At 37.8% G+C, this 21,739-nt stretch overlaps 1 protein-coding gene across 10 annotated transcripts in view; it reads left to right on the top strand.

Moving 5' to 3' along the window:
* Window positions 1–21,739, top strand: part of TNS3 (tensin 3) — a 171,844-nt gene that overhangs the window by 40,300 nt on the left and 109,805 nt on the right. For 7 of the 10 annotated variants that reach the window (XM_087916678.1, XM_087916672.1, XM_087916677.1 and 4 more), the window contains 6 exons: window positions 4,713–4,765; window positions 6,279–6,450; window positions 10,432–10,482; window positions 11,207–11,329; window positions 13,286–13,350; window positions 21,424–21,507. In XM_087916678.1, the coding sequence (XP_087772804.1) occupies window positions 6,301–6,450; window positions 10,432–10,482; window positions 11,207–11,329; window positions 13,286–13,350; window positions 21,424–21,507 (473 nt within the window). In that variant the 5' untranslated portion in view covers window positions 4,713–4,765; window positions 6,279–6,300. Of the gene's footprint in view, window positions 1–4,712; window positions 4,766–6,278; window positions 6,451–10,431; window positions 10,483–11,204; window positions 11,330–13,285; window positions 13,351–18,912; window positions 19,029–21,423; window positions 21,508–21,739 lie in introns of those variants that run through there. The other 3 variants (XM_087916675.1, XM_087916680.1, XM_087916681.1) reach the window with 3 other exon arrangements.

Raw genomic sequence — 21,739 nt, 5'->3', positions numbered from 1 at the left:
AACATGCTCCTTTGAATTAAAGGCTGTTTTATATGTTTTACCACCAGTTTATACTTTAGATTAAAATTATATGTAAGAATCTGATAGAATAGCAGATGTGTGTCTAGGACCTTCAGATTCCTACCCTTGGCCGTGCCTCCTCCTCCTCCTCCTCCCATTTATCTCCAGCTTTCCGCCTCAACTGGCTCTCCCCCAGCCATTTGCTCTGGCCAAAGACACTCTGTCTGTCCACCCTGTGCCCTTTGGCCCAGTCCATTCACTGAAACGCTGTTTGTCCCAGGCCTTTGGCCACACGGGTCAGTTTGCTGCCAGCCAATTGGGTGGCAGACAGAAGCCCTGGTGCTTCTGCCTGCCAGCATGCAATATCTTGGGAGCTGTGGGGCTATGGGGGAAATGCGGCAGCCTAACGGCAGAGGCTCACAGCCTCAGACGCTTGTTAGGGTAAGGAAGGAAGGGGAGGGAAGAAGGGAGAGAGATTGCTTCCTGGCCCCAGCCCCATGGAAGGCAGCAAGCAGCTCCCATCTTCCATATCAGCTTCTCTCATCTCTCGTTTTTTCCCTCCTCAGTGTCACAGCCTGCCTGGATGTCTTCTCCCTCATCACCCCACTTGCAGCCTTTTGTGGGTCTTTTTTTAAAAAACTTTTTTCAGTCCCTTTTATTTTCTTTTTGAATAAACCCTACATATCCAGATCCAGCTGCTACCAAGATCCCCTTATCTGATCCTGCCTCCCTGACACTGAATGGGCAGTTGATAGCAGGGAGGTGACAGGGAAGCGGGGAAAAATGCACCAAAGCACTTTAAGATGGCTTAAGCAAGTTTTTATGTCCACCCCAAACATCTTAGCTTCACAGAAGTTGTGCAGTTGCATTTGTTGCTGCGACTTCCTTCCTGGCTGCCGTGTGCACACTGGCCCCTCTTCTGCTGCTGCCATGAGGTCGGCTGGGTTTGGTTGAAAGGGAAAAGCCGAGGAGGTGTTTGGTTCAGTAAACCAGGTGGCAATGGCTGACTTCATCCAAGGGAGTTTTTGTTTGGGGTGGGTATCCTAGAAGGAGGAAGAGAAAAGAGAGAAAGACAGAAAGACAGAGAGAGAGAAAGAAAGAGAAAGAAGGGAGAGACAAGAAAGAAAAGAAGGAAACAAAAGAAATAAGGAAAGAAAGAAAAAGGAAATAAAAAGAAAGGAAGGAAGAAGAGGGATAGATAAGAAAAGAGGGAGTGAGGGAAGAAGGGAAAGAAAGAAAGAAAAAAGGAAGGAAGAAAGTAAGAAAAAAAGAAAGAAAGAAAGAAAGAAAGGGAGTGAGAGAAGGGGAAATGAATGAGATATGGATGGATGGATGGATGGAGGAAGGGAGAGAGATAGAGAGAGAAAGGAGAGGAAGGAAAGACCACAAATCTTGGCACAAGATGTGGCTTCAAAAGACGCTTTGAAATAGTACAATAACCCAGGGCTGGAAGGGACTTCCGAGGTCATCTAGTCCAACTCCCTGCTCAAGCAGGAAACCCTTATGGAATCATGGAAAAACCGAGTTGGAAGGGACCCAAATAACCCAGATGATATAAGGTCTCCTGCTTGAGCAGAGGACTAAATTGCCTCCAAGGAGGTTCCTTCCCTTCATCCTTCCCAAAGAAAAATAAAAGAAACATAAATCCCCACAAAAGGCTGAAAGAGGGGCAGTGAGGGAGAAGACATCCAGACAGGCTGTGACATTGGGGTGGGAAAGATGAGAGAAGGTGAGATGGATGATGGGAGATGCTTGCAGCCTTCCATGGGGCTGGAGCCAAGACGTGATCTCCCTCCCTCCCCTTCTTTCTTTACCCTAATAAGCATCTGAGGCTGTGAGCCTGTGCTGTTTGGCTGTCACTCCTCCCCCATAGCCCCACAGCCCCCAAGATCTTGCACACTGACAGGCTGAAGCACCATGGTTTCTATTTGCCACCTAATTGGCTGGCAAAACAGTGTTTTGGTGAATGGACTGAGCCAAAGGGCGCAGGGTGGATGGAAGGAGGCCCATTGGCCAGAGCCAATGGTTGGGGGAGGACCAGCTGAGGAGGAAAGCTAGAGGTAAATGGGTAGAGGTGGAAGCCTGGAGGAGAAGGAAGCAAGGCCAAGGGTAGGAGCCTGAAGGTCCCATTCCGGCAGATATTGCTTCAGATGATACTTGATTCAGGTCAAATACTAATATAATGTTTACAAGTTAAATTGAAGACTTTGAGGAAAAAAGCTGATAAGACTAAATAGTTTTTTAAAAAACTAAAAACTAAAGGGCTTAAGGAGGAATTGGACTAAACTTCTATAGAGATTGCTGACAAAATTTCACAAGATTACAACTGACGAAAGATACTGAGAAAGAAAACTTTACATTGGGAGATACATACAGCTCACTACTTCAATAAACTTTTCTTTAGAATTTTAAAGTTTAACATACAATATAAATGGAGTAAATGCTCCTAAAAATACTTTTCACTGTTTGAGAAAATTGAAACAAGTTATAATTAGTTTACAAGAAACTCATATTTTAAAAAATGAAGTCAAGTATTTGATCTGTAACACTCTGGGTGAAGACTTTACATCAGCATGGAATGGGACACCTTACAATGGCCAACTCATCTTTGGCCACTAGTTCCAGCCAATTTTCCATGGACACTTGGGCCTTCCACTCTAGTTTCCAAAGCTGGCCTGGCTGAAGGGAGGCAAAAGTTCCCACCAGCCCACATTCTTTCTATAAAGACCTCCTCTCCTCGCTTTCCACTACAACAGGTGGGCTAAGCGGGAGTGGAAGGCCCATCATGATAAGTTGGCCAGGGTGAGATGTGCCACAGCAAGGTGGTGGTAATGAGGTGGTGGCACGAGATGGCGGTGGCAAGGTTGTGGTAGAGAGTTGTCCTAGACCAGGGGTCGCCAACCTTTTGGACACAGGGACCACCAAACTCATAATTTTAAATCCTGGGGACCACTAATATGAATTTTGACTGTTGGTGGCTTGCTGACGTTGGTATGTGTGTGTGAGAGAGAGATCTGATCAAATCTCTCTCTCTCTCTCTCTCTCTCTCACACACACACACACACACACACACACACACACAAACATACAGAGGCAGGGGTGGGATACAAATTTCTTAACTGCTTCTTGGGTGTGGCCTAATTTGTGGGTATGGCTTGGTAGTCATATGACTAGCTGGGCATGGCTTATATGTAAATATTATAAATATTTATGTAAATATTGAATTTTTTATAAAAAAATAGTAACTTTTACCCAAAATCAGGCAAAGCAGGCAGACAGATTGAGTTGCTCACAGAATCACAGATTCAGAGATCTGTCTTTCTGCCATTGGCTACCGGAGTCTGTCACATAAAATTTGCTTGCAAGCAAACCCATAAAATTTGCTAGCAAGAAAACTCACAAAATTAACTCACAACACACCATGTATGTAAATATTGTACTTTTTATTAAAAAAGAGCAACTTTTATTCAAAATTAGGCAAAGCAGATAAGCAGATTGAGTTGCTCACAGAATCACAGTTTCACTTAGAGATCTGTGTTTCTGCCATCAGCTATCTGAGTCTGCAACTGAATAATAGAACCTTCAGTGCTAAGGAAGGTTCGGCTCTGCTTAAAAGCAGAGTCGAAGATATAAAGATTAGCTAGAAAGCAAAAATCCAATGATTTCCTGCTTTCTAGCTAATTTAAATCTCCCGGCACAGCAGAATAGCTGATAGTCTATTAAAAAAAAAAAAAAAAAAGGAAAAATAGCAACTTAGCAGGCAAGTTTGCCAGGTAAGGAGTGAGTGGGCAGGGAGGGTTCCGTGGACCATGTGGGTGGTGCAGCTTTGTGTTCTCCTGCAGCCTGGATTAATTGCTTTGTGGGGGTGCTCTAGGGGTGACATTTCTCTGCAGACCACCAAACTTTTCTCGTGAACCACCAGTGGGCCTTGGCCTACTGGTTGGCGACCACTGTCCTAGACTCACATCAATGGACTCAGAAAAGACTAATGGAGTATTTTTCTACATTAATCCATTAATTAAAACTGAAATTATAATTGACTGGTAAACATGATAAATACTTCATGAGAGCTGTTCAGATCTCAGGAGGATTTTCTTTCCAAAGGACAGGTACTGCTACAGAGAACAATATACAGTAATATACAGTAGAACCAATTATCCCTCAAAATAATTTCTGAATCCTAACATCTTATACCCCACCCCAAATCACAAATTTAACACACTTTTAGCAGGACATACTGTATACTAAGTTGCAGTAATGTTGAAAATATGCTGTTTTGTGAATTAAACATTTCATTCCCAAAATGGTATGTGTTGCATAGCTATATTAATTAAACATTCTGTCTATAGAGACAAACTATGATTTTGATGAAATCTAGGTTAATTTGCTTATCAAAAGGGTACTGTGCTAATATTTAAAATAAATTAATATAGCTGTTTTGCTTGAAGTAATTTTAAAGAACAAACTATTATCTCTTCTGAGTTTTGTTGAAAATAATTCTATTGTTAGATTAATTTTGCTCCATGCATTATTAAGGCTGAAATACTTTAAAAAACTACTAAATACAGTTTCAATTGCTGTCAAACATTAATAACTTTGAACATTGATTTGTTCAAAGCAATAGAAATTATATTTAAAAGTTATGCAAATAAATTGCATAGGATTTTTTGTGACAGAAAAATTATTCATATTTTGCTTATTTTTATTTCTAGGGTTCCAGCAGTTTTTTAAGAAATTCATCTCTCCATTGTGACAAAATATCTCAGTAAGTCCTTTCTGAATACTTCTCTCTTATTTATAATGCCAGAGAGAAAAAGTTTAAGTACATATTTGACAGTACTTGAACATTTGTTAGTGAACATGATACTAAGCTACGATAACATTCTACAGTATAATTCTGTAGCCAAAATTACAATTTCATATACTAAATAGTTTCTGCTGTGATAGGTCCTCTAAGAACTGACAAAACTGTTTGGCAGCTATTGAACTCTAGAGATAAGGGGCAGGGGATTAAATATGTTTACAATAAATGTAATTCATGTAACTTCATAATTCATGTAACTTAATTTTATTTTTATTGTTGTTTTAACCATTTGGTCATGTCTGACATTATGGGCAACTGCTCTCCACAGTACCCTGTCAAGTGCAACCTTTTTCAGTTGTGGGATGTTCAACTTTGTATCAGATTTGATATTATCAAGCCATTATTCTTTTTTGCTTGCACCTTCTTCTTGTTCCACTAACCATTGTCATTATCTTTGTTTTCCTGATGTTAAGATCCAATCCTACTTTTTTACTTTCAACCTTGTTAACCCAGATCGTTTTTTCTAGGTCTTCCTTATTTTCAACCAATAATTTGTATCATCTGCATATCTCAAATTATTTATGGTTCTTGCCCTAATATTTATTCTAACATCAGGCAGATGCAGAACTAATTTCTGCATAAGCATTTCACATACAGTTTGAACAAAAAAGCTGAAAAATTACATTTCCCTTACTGATTCTGAACCATTCTGTGTCGCCATAAAGTGTTCTCAGTTGTATTAGTATCACTTTATAAATCCTTAGTAAGACCACACTTAGAATATATTGCACCCCATTTTGGTCACCATATTATAAAAAAAGATATTGAGACTCTGGAAAGAGATAAGAAAAGAACAACAAAGACAATTAGAAGGCTAGAGGCTAAAATGTGATGAATGGTTGCAGGATATATCTAGTTTAATAAAAAGAAAGACTAGGGGTGACATGATAGCAATGTTCCAATATTTGAGGGGCTGCCACAAAGAAGTGGGGTCAATCTATTTTCCAAAGTTCCAGAAGGTAAGGCAAGACATAATGGATGGAAAATAACAAAGAAGAAAAGCAACTTAGAATTAAGGAAATATTAACAACCAATGAAACTGCTTGCATTCAGAAGTTGTGGGTGCTTCATCACTGGAGGCTTTTAAGAAGAGATTGGACAGCCACTGGTTGGAGTGGTTTAAGGTGTCCTGCTTGAGTAGGGGGTTGGACTAGAAGTCACCCAAATTCCAACTCTGTTATTCTCCCCATTATCAGTAAGAACTATTTAAATATTTGTCTCTTACTTAAAATGCTTTTGTTTAAAGTATTTATATCAATATTTTTTATACATATTTGTCATATTTTCAGTTCTCCTTAAAATTTTTTTTCTTCACAAGCTATATTCTAAGTGTCCTAGCTTAGTTTCTATGTAACATATTGTATGCCCACTTGCAATTCTTTAAAGTGGTCTTGTTCTATGTTGTTCACCACAGAAGTACAAATTTTGCCTGTATTATGGAGGAAAGTTATGAACTGGATCTCACTTACGTTACTGAAAGAATCATTGCAGTATCATTCCCAGGAAACTGCTCAGAGGAAATTTATCTAAACAACTTCCAAGATGTAATTGGTATGCTTAAATCCAGACATGGTGGCAACTACATGGTAAGAGGAGATGCAGTCTCTATGATGTCATTTGTCATCTAAACATTTATTATATATCTATTGTTACGTTTATGCCACTAGATTTTCTTGTTTGTAATGTGTGAAATGACCCCAAAATATAGCATGAACAGCTTTGCATTTCTTAAAATTTTCAGACTTTTAGTATAGTCTAATAGGGGACAGTAATGAAGTATATTATGTATCTGTAGTCCAATACAGCCATTCTCAGAACCTGGTCCACAGAACACCTTTCATTCATCCAAAAAGAAATGATTTTGAGATTCTAAAATTTGACTAAAAGGATAGATTTGCAAGAAGTATGAGGAGAAATAAAACGTGTACATTGGCTAAGCCATTATATTTGTTTAGTTGCATACTTCTAGTTTATTGCTTCAAATGAGAGATTAGCTGCTATTTTATAATCTAAATAATATATTTAATATGTTTCTTTTATATGTGAACAAAAAGAGCTGAAGTGAAAAAATGGATTATATGTAGTACTGAAAATAAAGTTTGTGTATATACTGTATATTCATATTAAGCTTTCTCTGTATGAGAAAAATATATTAATGAGACATGAAATTGAACATCCCCAAATTCAAAAACACTTGGAAATAAACTTTGATATTAAACCTGAAGCCTTTTTTGTTAAATGTTTAATTTGAACTTTTTCTTTAACAACCAACAATTTTTGTGATCAGTGTAATGATTGGGTCAATATACTTTTCACACAATGCTAACAGTAAACATACAATTGCATACACAGAGTTTTTATCTTCCAACTTCTAACCTTGATATGATCATTATAATTATATATTCTTTTATGTATCAATATATATTGTACTATTTTCCCAATTTGTACTTATTTCTTTATTTTTCCCATTTGTTGGCGTTCTTCTATATTCGCCTCATTATCTTTAAACAATACTATTCTTTCTTTATGATTTTTTTATCATTTTCTCCAAAAATGTATGTAAACATCAACAGCATTTCTTCATATAATATATTTATTAACTCCTGTTATTAATGTCTTAATATTTTAAATATCACTCAGTATTCCACCACATTTTCAACATCTCAGTTTTCTATAAACACCAATAAAATCAATTGCTAATAAGATTTAATCAGTCCCAAGATTATATCTCTAAGTCCCTTGAATTTATAGTCTTTGAAAACTGTATATTCCAGTATGTTTTTTGTACCATTAATCATAATAATACATTTAGATATACCTAGTCATAGTCTTCCACCTCCTAATCTTAATATATTTATAGTTATAATAAATTCTATTATATATCTATATATGTGCTACTATTTTCCCAATTTAAACTTTCCCCTTATTTCTTTTTTTTAATATAATTACTATATTGCAAGGTATTATGTCTCTATCCATCATTTCTCAGCCGTTTTAAAATTTCATCATTTATTTATTTTTTGGTGATTCTTTTATATTTCTCTCTTGGAATCCTATATGACTTTCTAGCATTTTTACACAGACTAATTGTTCCCTCTGCCTTACCCTTCATCTTCTTCTGCTGTATCTTTTGAATATCCATCCATATCCCTTTCATTATCTTTGGAAAATTTTCCTTTTTTCTTTCAATTCTATTGCAAGCTCTTAAGAGACTATCTATTTGATCTTTAGTATTAATTGTTACTGTCTTTTCAGTGTTTTTATCTGCTTGTAATTTATTTTTATCTTCTTGTAGTTTATTTTGCTTTGTCTCCTCTACCACTCCTTCTAATTTCTCATCTGTCTTCTGGGTATCATATTCATCTTTTCCTGCCATTTGTTGAGGGCCTTCTACTTTCACATCTTTATCTTTAAATATTCCCATCATCTTCTTATAATTCTTTGTCACCATTTCTAACATTACTTCATAGAACTTTATTGTCTCCTGCTGGATCATTTTGTACCAAATTAATATACCTCTAATATTCCAGTATCCCAATATCTAAAAACTCCAAAAAAGTCAATTATTAATAAAATTTGGTCAATCCCAAAATTATTCCTCTCAGTCTCCTAAAGTACCCAAATCCAACTTAGCCCACAGGGTTTCTTCTAATCTTTCAAATCCACCTTTCAATGCACAGTTCCAATAAAGTTTTATGTTCAGTGAATATTTCCCAGCATCGAATTCGCCTACTAAGATAAAGTCAAGGTCAAGTAGCCCTCCAGGTGTTATTTATTTCACTCCTTCCTTTGAGTTTTACACACTGCAGTGATCTTCTTCTTCCAGTAGATGGCTCCCCTGTTCCCAATTCCAGCTTCAACAGAGTGTAAAAATAAAAAACAGCTGATTGTCATCCAGTCAGGGGGGTTAGAGATCGAATTTTAGAAAAGCAATTTTTCCCAATAATCATTTTTCACAATGTTATTCAGCTTTTTGAGGCTTTCTATGTTTTAAATCATCCGTTAGGTATTTCTTTTACTTCTAAGCCATTAATCTTTAATCTTCCTGTTTAGTTTTTAGTCCTTAATCTTTTTCCATAAATCCAATTGCAGTTTTCTTAACATTTGGACATCATTTTTTGTAATTTTTAATTTGGATTAAATCTCTAAGGTAAAGTTGAAAGTTATCTCATCCAGTTTCAGTGCTCTGTCCATGCACCGCTCTAGCACAAGATCTTAAGTTCTGGCTTTCCCAGCTTGTAATTGACCAAAATGGCCGTCCCTGCTGCCGTTTTGGAGAACTTTCTTCGGATCAACAGATAAATTGCAGTTTCCTTGAGATCAATGAAGTGCCTCTCCTTTTTTCACCATCCCTCTAGGGTGGCTTAACCCTGTAGGGTCTCCCATCAAGCAGTTGCCAGTTGTATTTCATGGAGCCTGGCGGAACTCTGCTATTTTTCAGCTGTTCTTGTTGCAGCATCAACCAGAAGTCCCCTGACCATTTTGTTAATATAGGGAAGAAAAGAAAAAAACCCAAATCATTTCCCTTCCCTCTCTCATTCGCAGCTTCAAAGTCTTCTTTGGGAACAATGTTGTTCTTTATAATTCAAATTCCAGGGTACCTTGTCTTGTTGTTTTTCCAGTTCGACCCAGTCAGTCAAAAGCTTTCTCTTCTTATCTTCCTCCTGCACATTCTTTTCCAGTTGAGTTCTTCTTTGAGGTGGCCATTTCTGACCACCACTGCAACCGCCTTTGGGAAAGGGAGTAATGGCCAGCTGGGGAGGAGAGATGCAGCTCTCCTCAACCCTACTGGCAGTCTCCCCCCTCTTCACCACCTCTATGGGTGGCTTAGCCCCGAAACCAGCCGGCTCGGGGCACTCCAGCAGCGAGCACAGATTGAAACTGCACTCAATCGCAGATTTCGGTCTGTTGCCGAAGAAGCTCAAACCGGATCTGATCCCCTGACCATTTTGTTGACCATCCAGTTTCTAATAGTCCTTAGCTATGTGCTTATAGGAAGCCCAATTTTTTTCCCAGCAAGCAGTTAAGCAGGTTATCTAAGTTTCAGGAACAATTCTTGACAATAGCCATTAATAGAGACATCTACTTCCATAGCCCTTGATTACTTTGAATTGAGATAAAAAATACAAAGATAAGAGTGGAAATTATTACATAGAACAAAAGTGGTGCTTGTGGGATGGATAACACTATATCAGCATTGAAATAAAATCATGATTAGCTCAAATAAGAATGAGAGTAAATTAAAAATTTATTTGCTTCTTCCACTGAAATCAGTAGCCTTAAGCAATGCTTATGTGGAGCTGCGTCATGCCTACATTTATTTTGTAAAAAGAAATATTGGCAGTTAACTCTTGTTTATTCCTCTATGTTTTGTCACAATCAAAAGAAAATAACTTTGAAATACTATAAATATTCAAGCTTGTCACATTTCTGTTATGAGATTTGCAGGGCTTTTAAAAAACTCATATCTGCATAACTTCATTATCAAATGAAATGTTTAAATTATTATCATGATAAAATGTTTAAATTATTAATGTTCATGCTTAAAATATTTCCCTCTGCAATAGGTACTGAACCTCTCTGAAAGAAGATATGATTTTGCTAAGCTTGACCCAAAGGTATTAACATGTTCTTGTATTAAAGTGCACAGCTTCTGTTTTATTTTTTTTATATTGTAGGCAGAATTTTTGAGGATGTTTGGCTAGACTGTCTCCAGCAAAATTTCCAAGGGGGACACTGTCACCTCAATAGGCAGGTTTCTGCAGGGTGATTTTTAAGCAAAAAATATTTGTTAAAAATAATTTCCTCATTCCTCATTATTAGATTAGGGGATTATTGCGTAAATACACAAAAGCTATTCTCATTTTTATGTTTGGAAGGACAACGTTAGAGTTGCTATTGCTATTTAACAGCTTCTTTGGTAAATCTCATAACTCTGTTTGATATTAGGCTACAAAGATAGAATTGCTGAATAGCTTAGAAAAATGTTTCTGGAAATCTCATCTGGTAATCAGATGATTAGTGTATATATCAAGGCTTCTATTTGTAATGTTTTTTTATGGTTTTCATATGGAATTCTGAATAACCTTTTTAACAAGTGAAAAAGATAGTCGCCATCTTTGATTCTGATAAGTACTTAAAGCACAGCATTTATAAAAGCATTACAATAATTTATTTGTAACAAATAAGGTGGGAAAGACTGCTATGAAAATAGAATAAATATATTTATTCTATTTATTAATATTCTATTTATTTACAAATATATTTATTCTATTTATTAATTGTGTAAATTGCTAAAAAGGTTTGCCTTTATACATTTCTAACACTTTTTAATTATTTCAGATTATGGAAGTGGGCTGGCCTGACTTCCATGCCCCATCCCTTAATAAGATATGCAACATCTGCAAGGCTATGGAATCCTGGCTGAACAGTCACCCTCAACACGTTGTGGTGATCCATTGCCGAGTAAATTGCTGTTACAAATCTTTTAGTTTATGTATTGAATTATAATAGCTATGTGTCTCTTGTGGAACTTTGATCCCATATGTTATGGAAAATAAATTTCCAGATGCATTAATTGTCTGAAGAAATACATAGGCTATACTTGCGGAAGCTTTTACATTTCTTTTAGTGGGCTGAAAAACTGTCAAAGATGCTATAGAGCAATGTCAGGTATAAATAGTATTGTTGTAGTGTGAGAAGCTGCTAAACTGGAATATTTGCCACAAATACAAATCTATTCCTTTGAATATATGTTTTTCTCATTTTATATTTTTGACATGCAAAATATCTTTCCTTCCTTCCTTCCTATTTCACTCTGTTAGTATCAATCTGGCAATATACATTTCTTCCTTCTGTCCTGTTCTCTCTCGATCTGTCCCCACAAACCCCTTCCTTCTAATGATTCTATAAACCCTCCAATACTTCCCATACTTTTCCCAAATTGTTTCTGTATTTTCTCCATCTGCCACACTTATTAAATAAAAGGTTCCCCTCTTCTTTCACTCTTTCCCCAAATAGTTTCTTTGGGTAAATAACTGACTTAGAATGGATATCCTATAGATTATGATTTTTGCAGAACCTTACAAAATATCCCCATGTCTGAGGTTTCCATAAAAAAATGAAACTCATCAGATGATACCTCCTGGTGATCACTGCAATCTCAATCACAAAGTGATTCTAAGTGGCTTAAACAATGAGATAAAAACATCAGTAAAAATAATAAAGCAGATTCAGAAAAAAATATAACTAACTCATCAGGAAAAATATTTAACACAACAATAACCATTGGGGACCAGATAACTTTATGCTTTACAGTACTTATAATATAGGCCCTATTGAAAGAGTTAGGAACTTAAGGTTTTATAAAGTAGAAGCCCAAGTGAATCAGTATAATAAGTTAAAAAAAAAAAATCAGCACGTCATTCTTATTTTTAAAACAAGTTGGAGAAGACACATTTAGGAGCAGGGAATTCCAGAGCACAGGAGTCACAACTAAGAATTTCTTCCCTTTAGTAATTTTTGGGCTGTCACCCTCAACAATTGCATATTAAAAGCCATTAGCGGTAAATAATAGCTCCCAGGATTCAATATATGAAGTCATTAATTCATTTAAGAGGAAGGGCTCTGCATATACAGAAATTCATGTGTAATTTTGTTCATGAATTACATTGATATGTGGTACGTAATACCAAGCACTTTGAATTTAACTTGAAAGTTGGGAGTTAAACAGTTTAGAAAGGAGAGAGAGGTATTACACAATCTATTTTTAACCTTTATTCAGAATACCAGAGGATTAAAGTCACAACCATTGGATTCTATCTCTGCTCCTTCTATTAATTTTCACCTTAATTTTGAAAAAAAAAGAACTAATATAATCCTAAATAGGTTTTGTTAATAAACAGACACTAGCTTTTAAATGTTATAATTTTCTTTATTTCCTTTACAAATAGCAGCTATGCCATTTTTACTTATTTATAATCAGCTATAAACTAGCTGTCATATTTGCTGGCTTTCTTTGAGTAATTTTGAAACAAATTAAGACTGCTGTTAGTAATTTGTACTGAATGCATGTAATATGTTTAATAAGATTTCAAAACATAGTGAAAGTACTCATTAAATGCAATTCTGACTATAAATCATAAGTATCACAAGAAATGTTATATATGTTCATTATGTGCTGGGAAACATACATTTTTCAGAATCTTTCAGAGCACACTGCAAGAGATGCCTAGACTTGTCTTAGAATAGCTAACAGAATATTGTTAATATTATATTGAGATTTTTATCCTGTAATTTACAGTTTTGTTATGATCCTAAAATGTCATGTAAAATGAAAACAGTGTCTGCAGTTATTCTAAAAATAGAATAAACATATCCAGTTTAAGAACATAGAAAATATTTATGTTTTTTGTTGTACAGGGTGGAAAAGGAAGAATAGGGGTAGTGATCTCATCATACATGCACTTCACAAATCTATCTGCAAGGTAGGATAACAAAACATTTAATGATTATTTGGCTATTTCCTAACTGCTTTCTGTCAGAATAAAAAAAAAAACCTTAAAGATAGTGCAAGGATTCTGGTTTTTAGCCATTTCTAGGATAACCATAAATGAAATCCAGAGTTGGTCTGTGAGACAAATGATACTTTTATGTCTTGTTCCTGAATACCTTTTTTTCAATACCACTGAATGTATGTATGTATGTATGTATGTATGTATATGTCTGTCTGTCTGTCTGTCTGTCTGTCTCTCTGTGTGTGTATACACACACATATATTCACATATATAAGTGAGTGTGTGTGTGTATGTGTGTGTGTTTGTGTATATTTATTCTTCCTCCCTTCACTCCTAGTCATTCTTTCATTTCCTCCCTCCCTCCCACCCTTCCTCCCATTCCTGCTGGCTTCTCCATTTACTTTGCTTGTGGGAAGCTTGAAAAAAGGTGAAATCAGTCTATAGAAAGTTGCAAATCGAAGGCCAGCATGAAGATAAATGGCTGCTGCTAGTTGGGAGAGGAAAAGAATGGTGTATAGAAGTGTGTGGGGAAAAAATGGTACATAGGGAAGAGAGAAGTTGTGGAGGTTGGAAGGCATGGCAAGTATGCGCCAAAGATATTACATGGATGGATGGTGTAGGTCTGGGAGGGGCCCTGGGTCTGTGTGAGATGAGCTCTGCAGTTGAGTACGGTTTATGGCGGGGGGGAGCAGCAAGAATAAAAAAGGGTCCATGTAGTGTTGGCCAGGTCAAGTAGGGAACTTGGCAACAGCAAAAGAGGTGGGAGCGTAGAATGGATCAGGAACAATGTTTGCGGAGTGCCATATGGATCAAGTAAAGCCTTCAGGAGGGGTGCGGGTTGCATAGAGTACACAAGAAGTGCTCCACAGATCCTAGAAGGCATGCAGGGAGTGGCACAGGTGGGTGCATGGCAGTATGCAAGAAGTGCTGGGTAAGTCAAAAAAGGCTCATGGGAGGCGGTTGCAGGTCAAAACAAGTATGTGGGGGGATCCTTCCTTACAGTTCCTTCTCTTCTTTTTCCTTCCTACCCTGACCTGTGTCTTTCCAGTAAGTCGGTGCTTCTGGATGGACAAGGGAATGAAGGATTTTAAAACAGAATGGCCATGACCAACTCACTGCAGCCAACTCGCCATGGCCAACTCACTGTGGACAACTCACCATAGGACAGACAGTTCAGCAAATACAAAAGTTAAATTTAATTTAAATGGAATCATGGCTTGGAACAGTCATACTCAGATGCTACTTTTACAGCTCTTAGGTCCTTGGTTAGGGCTTGAACTGTTTTTACCACTCCTAGACTATGAAGATTAAATCTTATATAACAACAATAACAATAATAATATCTGTAATACCATCAAACATTCAAACATCCACATCTGCCTATCCCAGGTGCTTGGTAAGGACTCAATAGGTAGACAAAAATGCCAAACCCAGACTGAACATCTGGTTGACTGAGATAATCAGTAATAATAGTAATAATACCCAGTGAGGCATTACCTTGACGTGATTGTAATGCTTGTGTGCTATGAGGAAATGAGAGCTATGTCAGAGGTTAAACCATACAGGACAGTTCTCATCAGGAGTCAGACAAAGAGTATCTCTCCCATAAAAAAATATGGTGAGATATAAATTTCAGAAAGCCATACCAGCTCAGATGTCATCCTGGTTAACGAGGTTTGCACTAGAGGATATTTGGTGACAAAATAGGCTACAGGACTCAGGACTGTTGGCTGAGCAATCAGGGCCAACAGCTGTACAACTGCTGGAAGAAAATGTGTTTACCCTTTGCAAATAATATAATGATTGAAAACACAAAAATAATGATCTGTTATTTCAGACCAAGTCCAACAGGGAGAGGATATTTGAAACAAATGCACCAGTTCTGGAAAGAACAACAGATTCAGAAAAAACAGAACAGAGACTAGCAGATCAACATTGATTTATAATACGAAATAAAGTATTCACAGAAGCAGAATTGGACGAATGCAAAATTTTTCCCCAAGCAAAGAATCAAAGCCTTGCCAGAAGTAATTCAGAATGTAGAGGCAAACCAGGGGGAGTTGGCAATAGAGACATCCAGCAGAGATATGCAATTGTTTTCATTTGGAAACCGGGCACCCTCTCCTCTGCCTCAGAAAGAAGAAAGCCATCTAACTAAAGTAAAAGAATTGAAACGAAGAATAACTGAGCATCTGGAACAGCATTAAAGCTTTAGAATATAGCTGCCTGCATCAAAGCTTGTTCCAAAGAAACAACTAGCACAAGCATTAAAAGACACAAATACTGCAATATCAAGTATAAGCACCAACTCAGTGCAGTCAGTATCTAACAAGGAAGAAACATTGCAGTTTTGGATGCAGATAATGAATAACCCAAAGAAATACAACAAGGATGCGGTTTAGTTAAAAGAAGTGGATAAGAATAAAAAAGTTGAAATGAAAAAACTAGTAATAACAACAGAAGTGGTAGAGAAAAGAGTAAGAAAGATCAAGAATTGGTTAGCACCAGATAAAGATGAACTGCATGGTTTTTGGTTGAAACATTTAACTGGTCTATACCCACTCTTTCCTAAGCAGTTTAACAATATACTATAAGGAGGTGAAATTGAAGAGTGGCTAGCATCTGGGAAAACCTACCTGATAATGAAAGATCCACAAAAAAGAGGCAGCACTAGGCAACTACAGGCCAATTACCTGTGTACCAACAACTTTCAAATTGTTAATTAGTGTGGTAGCTGATGCAGTCCAACAGCAACTAGTTGAAAACAATCTCTTTGCATTTGAGTAGAACGGAAACTGCCCCAATAGCAGAGGAACAAAATGTCAACTCCTAATTGACAAAATGATTTTAGAAAACTTCAAGAGAAGGAAGACCAATATGTATGTAGCACAGATTGATTACAAAAAGGCATTCAACTCTCTGCCACATGACTGGAGAATCAGGTGCCTAGAGATAACAGGAGTCAGTAGAACAATCGGAAGCTTTGTGTAAAGATCTTTGGCCCAATGGAAGACACATTTGCAGATCAATGGTGAGAGACTGGGAAAGGTTAATATCAAGAGAGCAATATTTCATGGAGATTCACTATCACCACTACCATTTGCCATTGCACTGTTTTCTCTATCAACAATATTGAATGACTCAGGCCATGGTTATCAATAATCAACAATGTCTGCCAGATTATCTCACCTCTTTTACATGAACGATCTGAAACTATATGGAAACAGTCCATCTAAAATAAAATCACTACTCAACACTGCCTGTATACATAGCCAAGATATTGTAATGGTGTTTGGACTGGACAAATGTGCCACACTCATTACCCAACAAGGAAAAATAGTGAAAACTGAAGGAATCAAGATGCTGCATGAAAATAACATTAAAAGCCTGGATGGAGATGATTATTTAAAATATCTGGATATCTTTCAAGCTGACAACATCCTTCCAGCACATACTGAAGTCAAGAAAAAGATTAGAGGTGAATACATCAAGAGAGTGAAGACGACTTTAAAGTCCAAACCCAATAGAGGAAATACCATCAAGGCAATCAACACCTAGGCAATTCCAGTCATTAGATACATAGCCAGAATAGTGGAGACAGAGCAGAACTAAAAGCAATGGATAGGAAGACCAAACAATAATGACAATAAATCATGCCCTTCATCCTTGCTGCAACATTGACAGACTCTAACTACCAAGGCAAATAGATGGGCTTGGAATGTTGCAAATACATCAGATGGTTAAAGAAGAAAAAAGAGCTTTTGAATAATATTTGGAGGACAACAAAGAAGATGCACTGAAGTTAGTACACCAGAAAGGCTTTCTGACTACTAGAGAAACCAAACTGGTCTACATGAAAGACCAAATGAAGAAGAAAATGGAGGCATCAGAAGACAAAGTACTACATGACTAGTATATTTTAAAAAAATAGCAAGGAAATCAGATTACAACAAGACCTATCAATGGCTAAGAGCAGGAAAGTCGATGAAAGGGACCGAGGGACTAATTCTGGCTGCACAAGACCAAAGGACAAATGTATATAAAGCCAGAATTGAGAAGACAGCAACAGACAGTAAGTGTCAGCTATGCAAAGAAGCTGAAGAAACAATGGACCATCTGCTGCAAGATCGCACAGTCTGATTACAAACAATGGCATGACAAATTGGCAGCAATAATGCATTGGAAGATCTGCAAAAAAAACCATTTGCAGATCTTGTATATTTTTAAGTGTATGTGTTTAAATTAAAAACCAAGCATGCTTAAAGAAACCAAATAGCTGAGAGGAAAATGGACATCTGACTCTCCAACCCCCTACCAGGAATTCTTCTCCCCAAGAGTGGCCCTGGTCATCCAAAAGTCACCTTGGGTCATTTCTAGCTGCTCCCATTTAATCTAGGAGCCTGTTTGCTGACAAGAGAAGCAAATCCCCCTGCTATTCAGAACTCAATCGTGGAGGAGGATCAGACTTTTTAAATATATTTATTATGGTCTTTTATATTTATATTTACTTTTTATATATTTTTGCTTTTTATCTATTTTGCATTGTCCTTAGTGGCTAGACCAGTAGTTCCCAAAGTGCCCTGGGGGGCAGTGGGATGCCTTAGGGGGCGCTGAGAGGCAAGGGGGGAGCTAAGAGGCAGCAGAGGGGCACTGGAGGTGAGCGGCAGGGCACAATTAAAGGGTGAGAAAAAAATCCTGCCCCTGCAGCGTTTGAGACAAGGCCCTGCAGATCACCCCATTGACTTGCATGCTCTGGTGCAAGGAGTTTTGCCCCCGCATGCAGCGTTGGGAAAGGAGAGCAAAGCCAGAGTGTCTTTGCTCTCCTTTTCAAATATCCTGCCGCCACTGTGTTTGGGGCAGCAGGGCGATGCCCTGAATGCAGCGTTGGAATAGGAGCCGCAGCATTGGGAATAGGAGATATTCAAATATCCCACTGCCGTGTTTGGGGCAGCGGGCAGCGCCCGAACGCAGCATTGGGAAAGGAGAGCAAAGCCAGAGTGGCTTTGTTCTCCTTTTCAAATATCCCGCCTTTCAGCCTTCAAGATTTTCTCCCTTTGCTTTGCGTCTTTCGGCTGTCATAAGTAACGGGGAGGAGGGGGGAAAATTATGGGAAGTGAGCTGGAGGTGTTACAAACTAGAACTGTATAAACTGGGGAGGGGGAGTACATTCTTGCTTAGGTTTTTATTCCTTGCTTAGCTTTCTTTTCTATGCTATGCGCAGCTGCAAACCTTTATCAAACTATGCCAAGGTCAACGGACAGAAGCCTCATCACCACCTGGAGATGTCCACATGATGATATTCACAACTTTTAATTGGAAGAACCATTTGAACTATTGGGGGTGTGAACATTGCCATTACTTTGTATATGTGATTTACGTGCCCATTTTCTCAGATTCAGAATTCTTTTGTTGCTACCACTTGATTTCCAGTAAAAGATATCTTTTCTCTAATTAAGAGTCTAAGTATTTCTTTCTTGGATTTTGAATGGAGCACCAGCTGACATTATTCTGAATCTCACCTTACCAGCCCACCCGGAGAGATAGTACCAGTTGACACCGCCGCCGCCGTGTTCCACCCCATTGAGCCCCTTGCACCGGAGGCACCTGCCCAAGCACGTCCGAACGGAGCGGTGCACGAAATCAATTGGGTGAGCCTGAGAGAGGGAAAGAGAGAGAGAGAGAAAGAGAGAAGGAAGAAGAGAAAGAGAAAAGGGAAAGAAAGAAAGAAAAAGGGACAAAGAAAGAGGGGGGATGGAAGGAAGGGACAGAAAGAAAAAGAAATAAAGAAGGAGGGAGGGAGGGAGAAGAAAGATAATGAGATATCTATTCTAGTCCAATCACCTGCTCCAGCTGGGTTAGAAGGGAGTGTGTGCATGTGTGTGTTCTCCTTGTAATTTACCAGTACATTTTGGTTTTGCCTTCTTCAGAATTGGCACTGTAATACATTGGGGAAGAGTAATTTTTTAGGGTGGAGATCTGACCCAATGGATCCTGTTTAAAGCCTCAACAAAATGTGAGAGCTTCCTGATAGTCTTGGCCATGTTTCGTCTACAAAACCTTTAATTAATAGAAGCCAAAGATGTTTCAATGTGCTGGCAAAGATGCAGGCAAAGATGTTTCAATGTGGAAAAGGGCCTCTAAACTAGGCCTCATTTGAATCATGCATCAGTGCTCTCTCTCTCTCTCTCTCTCTCTCCCTCCCTCTCTCCCCCTCCCCACCCATCCCTCCATGCCCCCCCCTTCTTTGTCTTTTTTCTTTACCTTTTCTTTTTCTTTTCTTCCTTCTCTCTTTTCTCTCGCTCTCTTTCCCTCTCCCAGGCTCACCCCATTGATTTGGTGCACCGCTTCGCTTGGACTTGCTTGGGCAGGTCCCTCCAGTGCAGCGGGCTCAGTGGGGTGGACCTGTGGGGCCGGCACCTAGAATGCGGCAGTGCTGGCACGTTTGAAAAGTAGAGCAAAGCCAGAGGTCAGTAGTTTTTGCTGCAAAGAATCACAAAAGCTTCTGGGTTGTGCACAAGAAGGGACACACATATCAATGCAATTCAGCAACATAAAAAAAAGAAATACAAATAAAACAAATCAACAAGAATTGGCAAAGCATCTCTGATTAGATTTTATTCACTACTAGAATCTAATCAGAGATGCTTTGCTGATTCTAGTCCAATGACCAGCTCCAGCAGGGTTGGAAGGGAGTATGTGTATATGTGTGTGCATGGCTGTTAAACTCCAAAAACAGGTCAAGTAGTTCTGGCGAGGCCAGTCATAAATTAGAACACTTGCTAAGCAACCAGCCAATAAGTGAGGACCACTTGTATTTGGTTTGCCAGTCACCAAACCACACTCACCCAGTCACATGACCAGCAAACTACGCCCACCCAGTCATGTGACCAGCAAGCCACACCCACCCAATCACTTGACCAGCAAACCACACCCTCAAATTAGGCCATGCCCCCAGAAATTTGAATCCCTCCCCTGGGTGGGGGCATTGAGGATGAGTTTGTAGCACCAAGGGGGCGGTGGGCTGAAAAAGTTTGGGAACCACTGGGCTAGACAGACAGACTGATGTTATTTTCAGGTGTTTATTTCCATTGTAGATCAAAATATATTTTATTTTGTTATTTTTAATAAATGAGATACAAACAATCCTGAATTTTTCTGGCTAGGGTGTTAATGGAGCTCAATGAGAATGTGCTTGTTACAGTCGTATTTAGATTTTTAGGGAACTTAATTTTATTCTCTTTTATTGATTGTGAAACTGGTTTTGTTTTTTCTTATTTGCAAATTTCACCAGTGAAAATATGCTTTATACTTAGCATGCTAGATTGGGAATGACATAAATTATGTAGGATATTAGAAAAATTGAATAATAAGGACACATGCAGAGTATAAGGCAATGTATATGTTTAAAGCTTGCTTATGAAGAGGTCTAATTGAATCCATACTCAATTTTTGTGGTAGCAACTGCAATTAATTAACTGACCCTCTAATTTTTGTTTTCCTACCAAAATGTCTCAGAAATTGTTTTTCCTGTTTTTGTTATTGTTGTTGTTGTGGGTAACAGATACAGTGTTAATTAAAACTGAAATAGTTAATAATTCAGGGTTTGGAGGGGAAAAAAATCCTTCAATATTTTTCTTTCACTCTTTCCTTCCTCTTTATTTAAGAGAGATTTATATAGAGTTGGTATCTGGCAAACTAAGGAAGGCTGGGCAAGATTTCTTTACTATTATTATTGAACAAAAGCCAGGTGGAGTCTATATTTCAAAGTATGGATATTGTTTTAAAGATATTATTTTGAAAATAATACTTATATACCATATTGTAGAACACTACACATTGTTCACATTGACACACTATTTTGTTCAGAAGGGATGGGAAAAGAAGCATTAACATTTTAAGTCTCATTGTATCTGGAAGTCAGTGCATTTGCCAAATACAACACAACATACTGCAATGCATTGGCATGATTCACTTTATAAGAACTTTTATTTCCAAGACTGCTCCACTAAAGGATTTACATTTTCTCTCTTTCTTTCACAATAGTGCAGATCAAGCCCTGGACAGATTTGCAATGAAGAAATTTTTTGATGATAATGTTTCCGATTTGATGCAACCATCCCAGAAAAGGTATTTCAGTTTCTCTTTTAGAAACATCTTTTCTCTTAGAAATATCTTCCAGTTTCAATAAATAAGATTCGTAGCTCCCCATGTCCATAGTTGATGGACAGTTCTTAAATTTACCTCTTTCAGCCCTTTTCTCTTCTTGGGAATATATGCATCTTGTTTCAGGTGTCAGTCATGTTTCTAATAGGATATTGCAGCAACGGATCCAAAAATTGGGAGGTTGTAAGAGAAATAA

Source organism: Pseudonaja textilis, chromosome Z (assembly GCF_049901715.1).
Source record: "Pseudonaja textilis isolate UNSWEBS1 chromosome Z, rPseTex1.2, whole genome shotgun sequence".
Classification (NCBI taxonomy): domain Eukaryota; kingdom Metazoa; phylum Chordata; class Lepidosauria; order Squamata; family Elapidae; genus Pseudonaja; species Pseudonaja textilis.
Note: the sequence above shows the minus strand (reverse complement) of the source record. Positions and strands in the feature narration are given on the sequence as shown.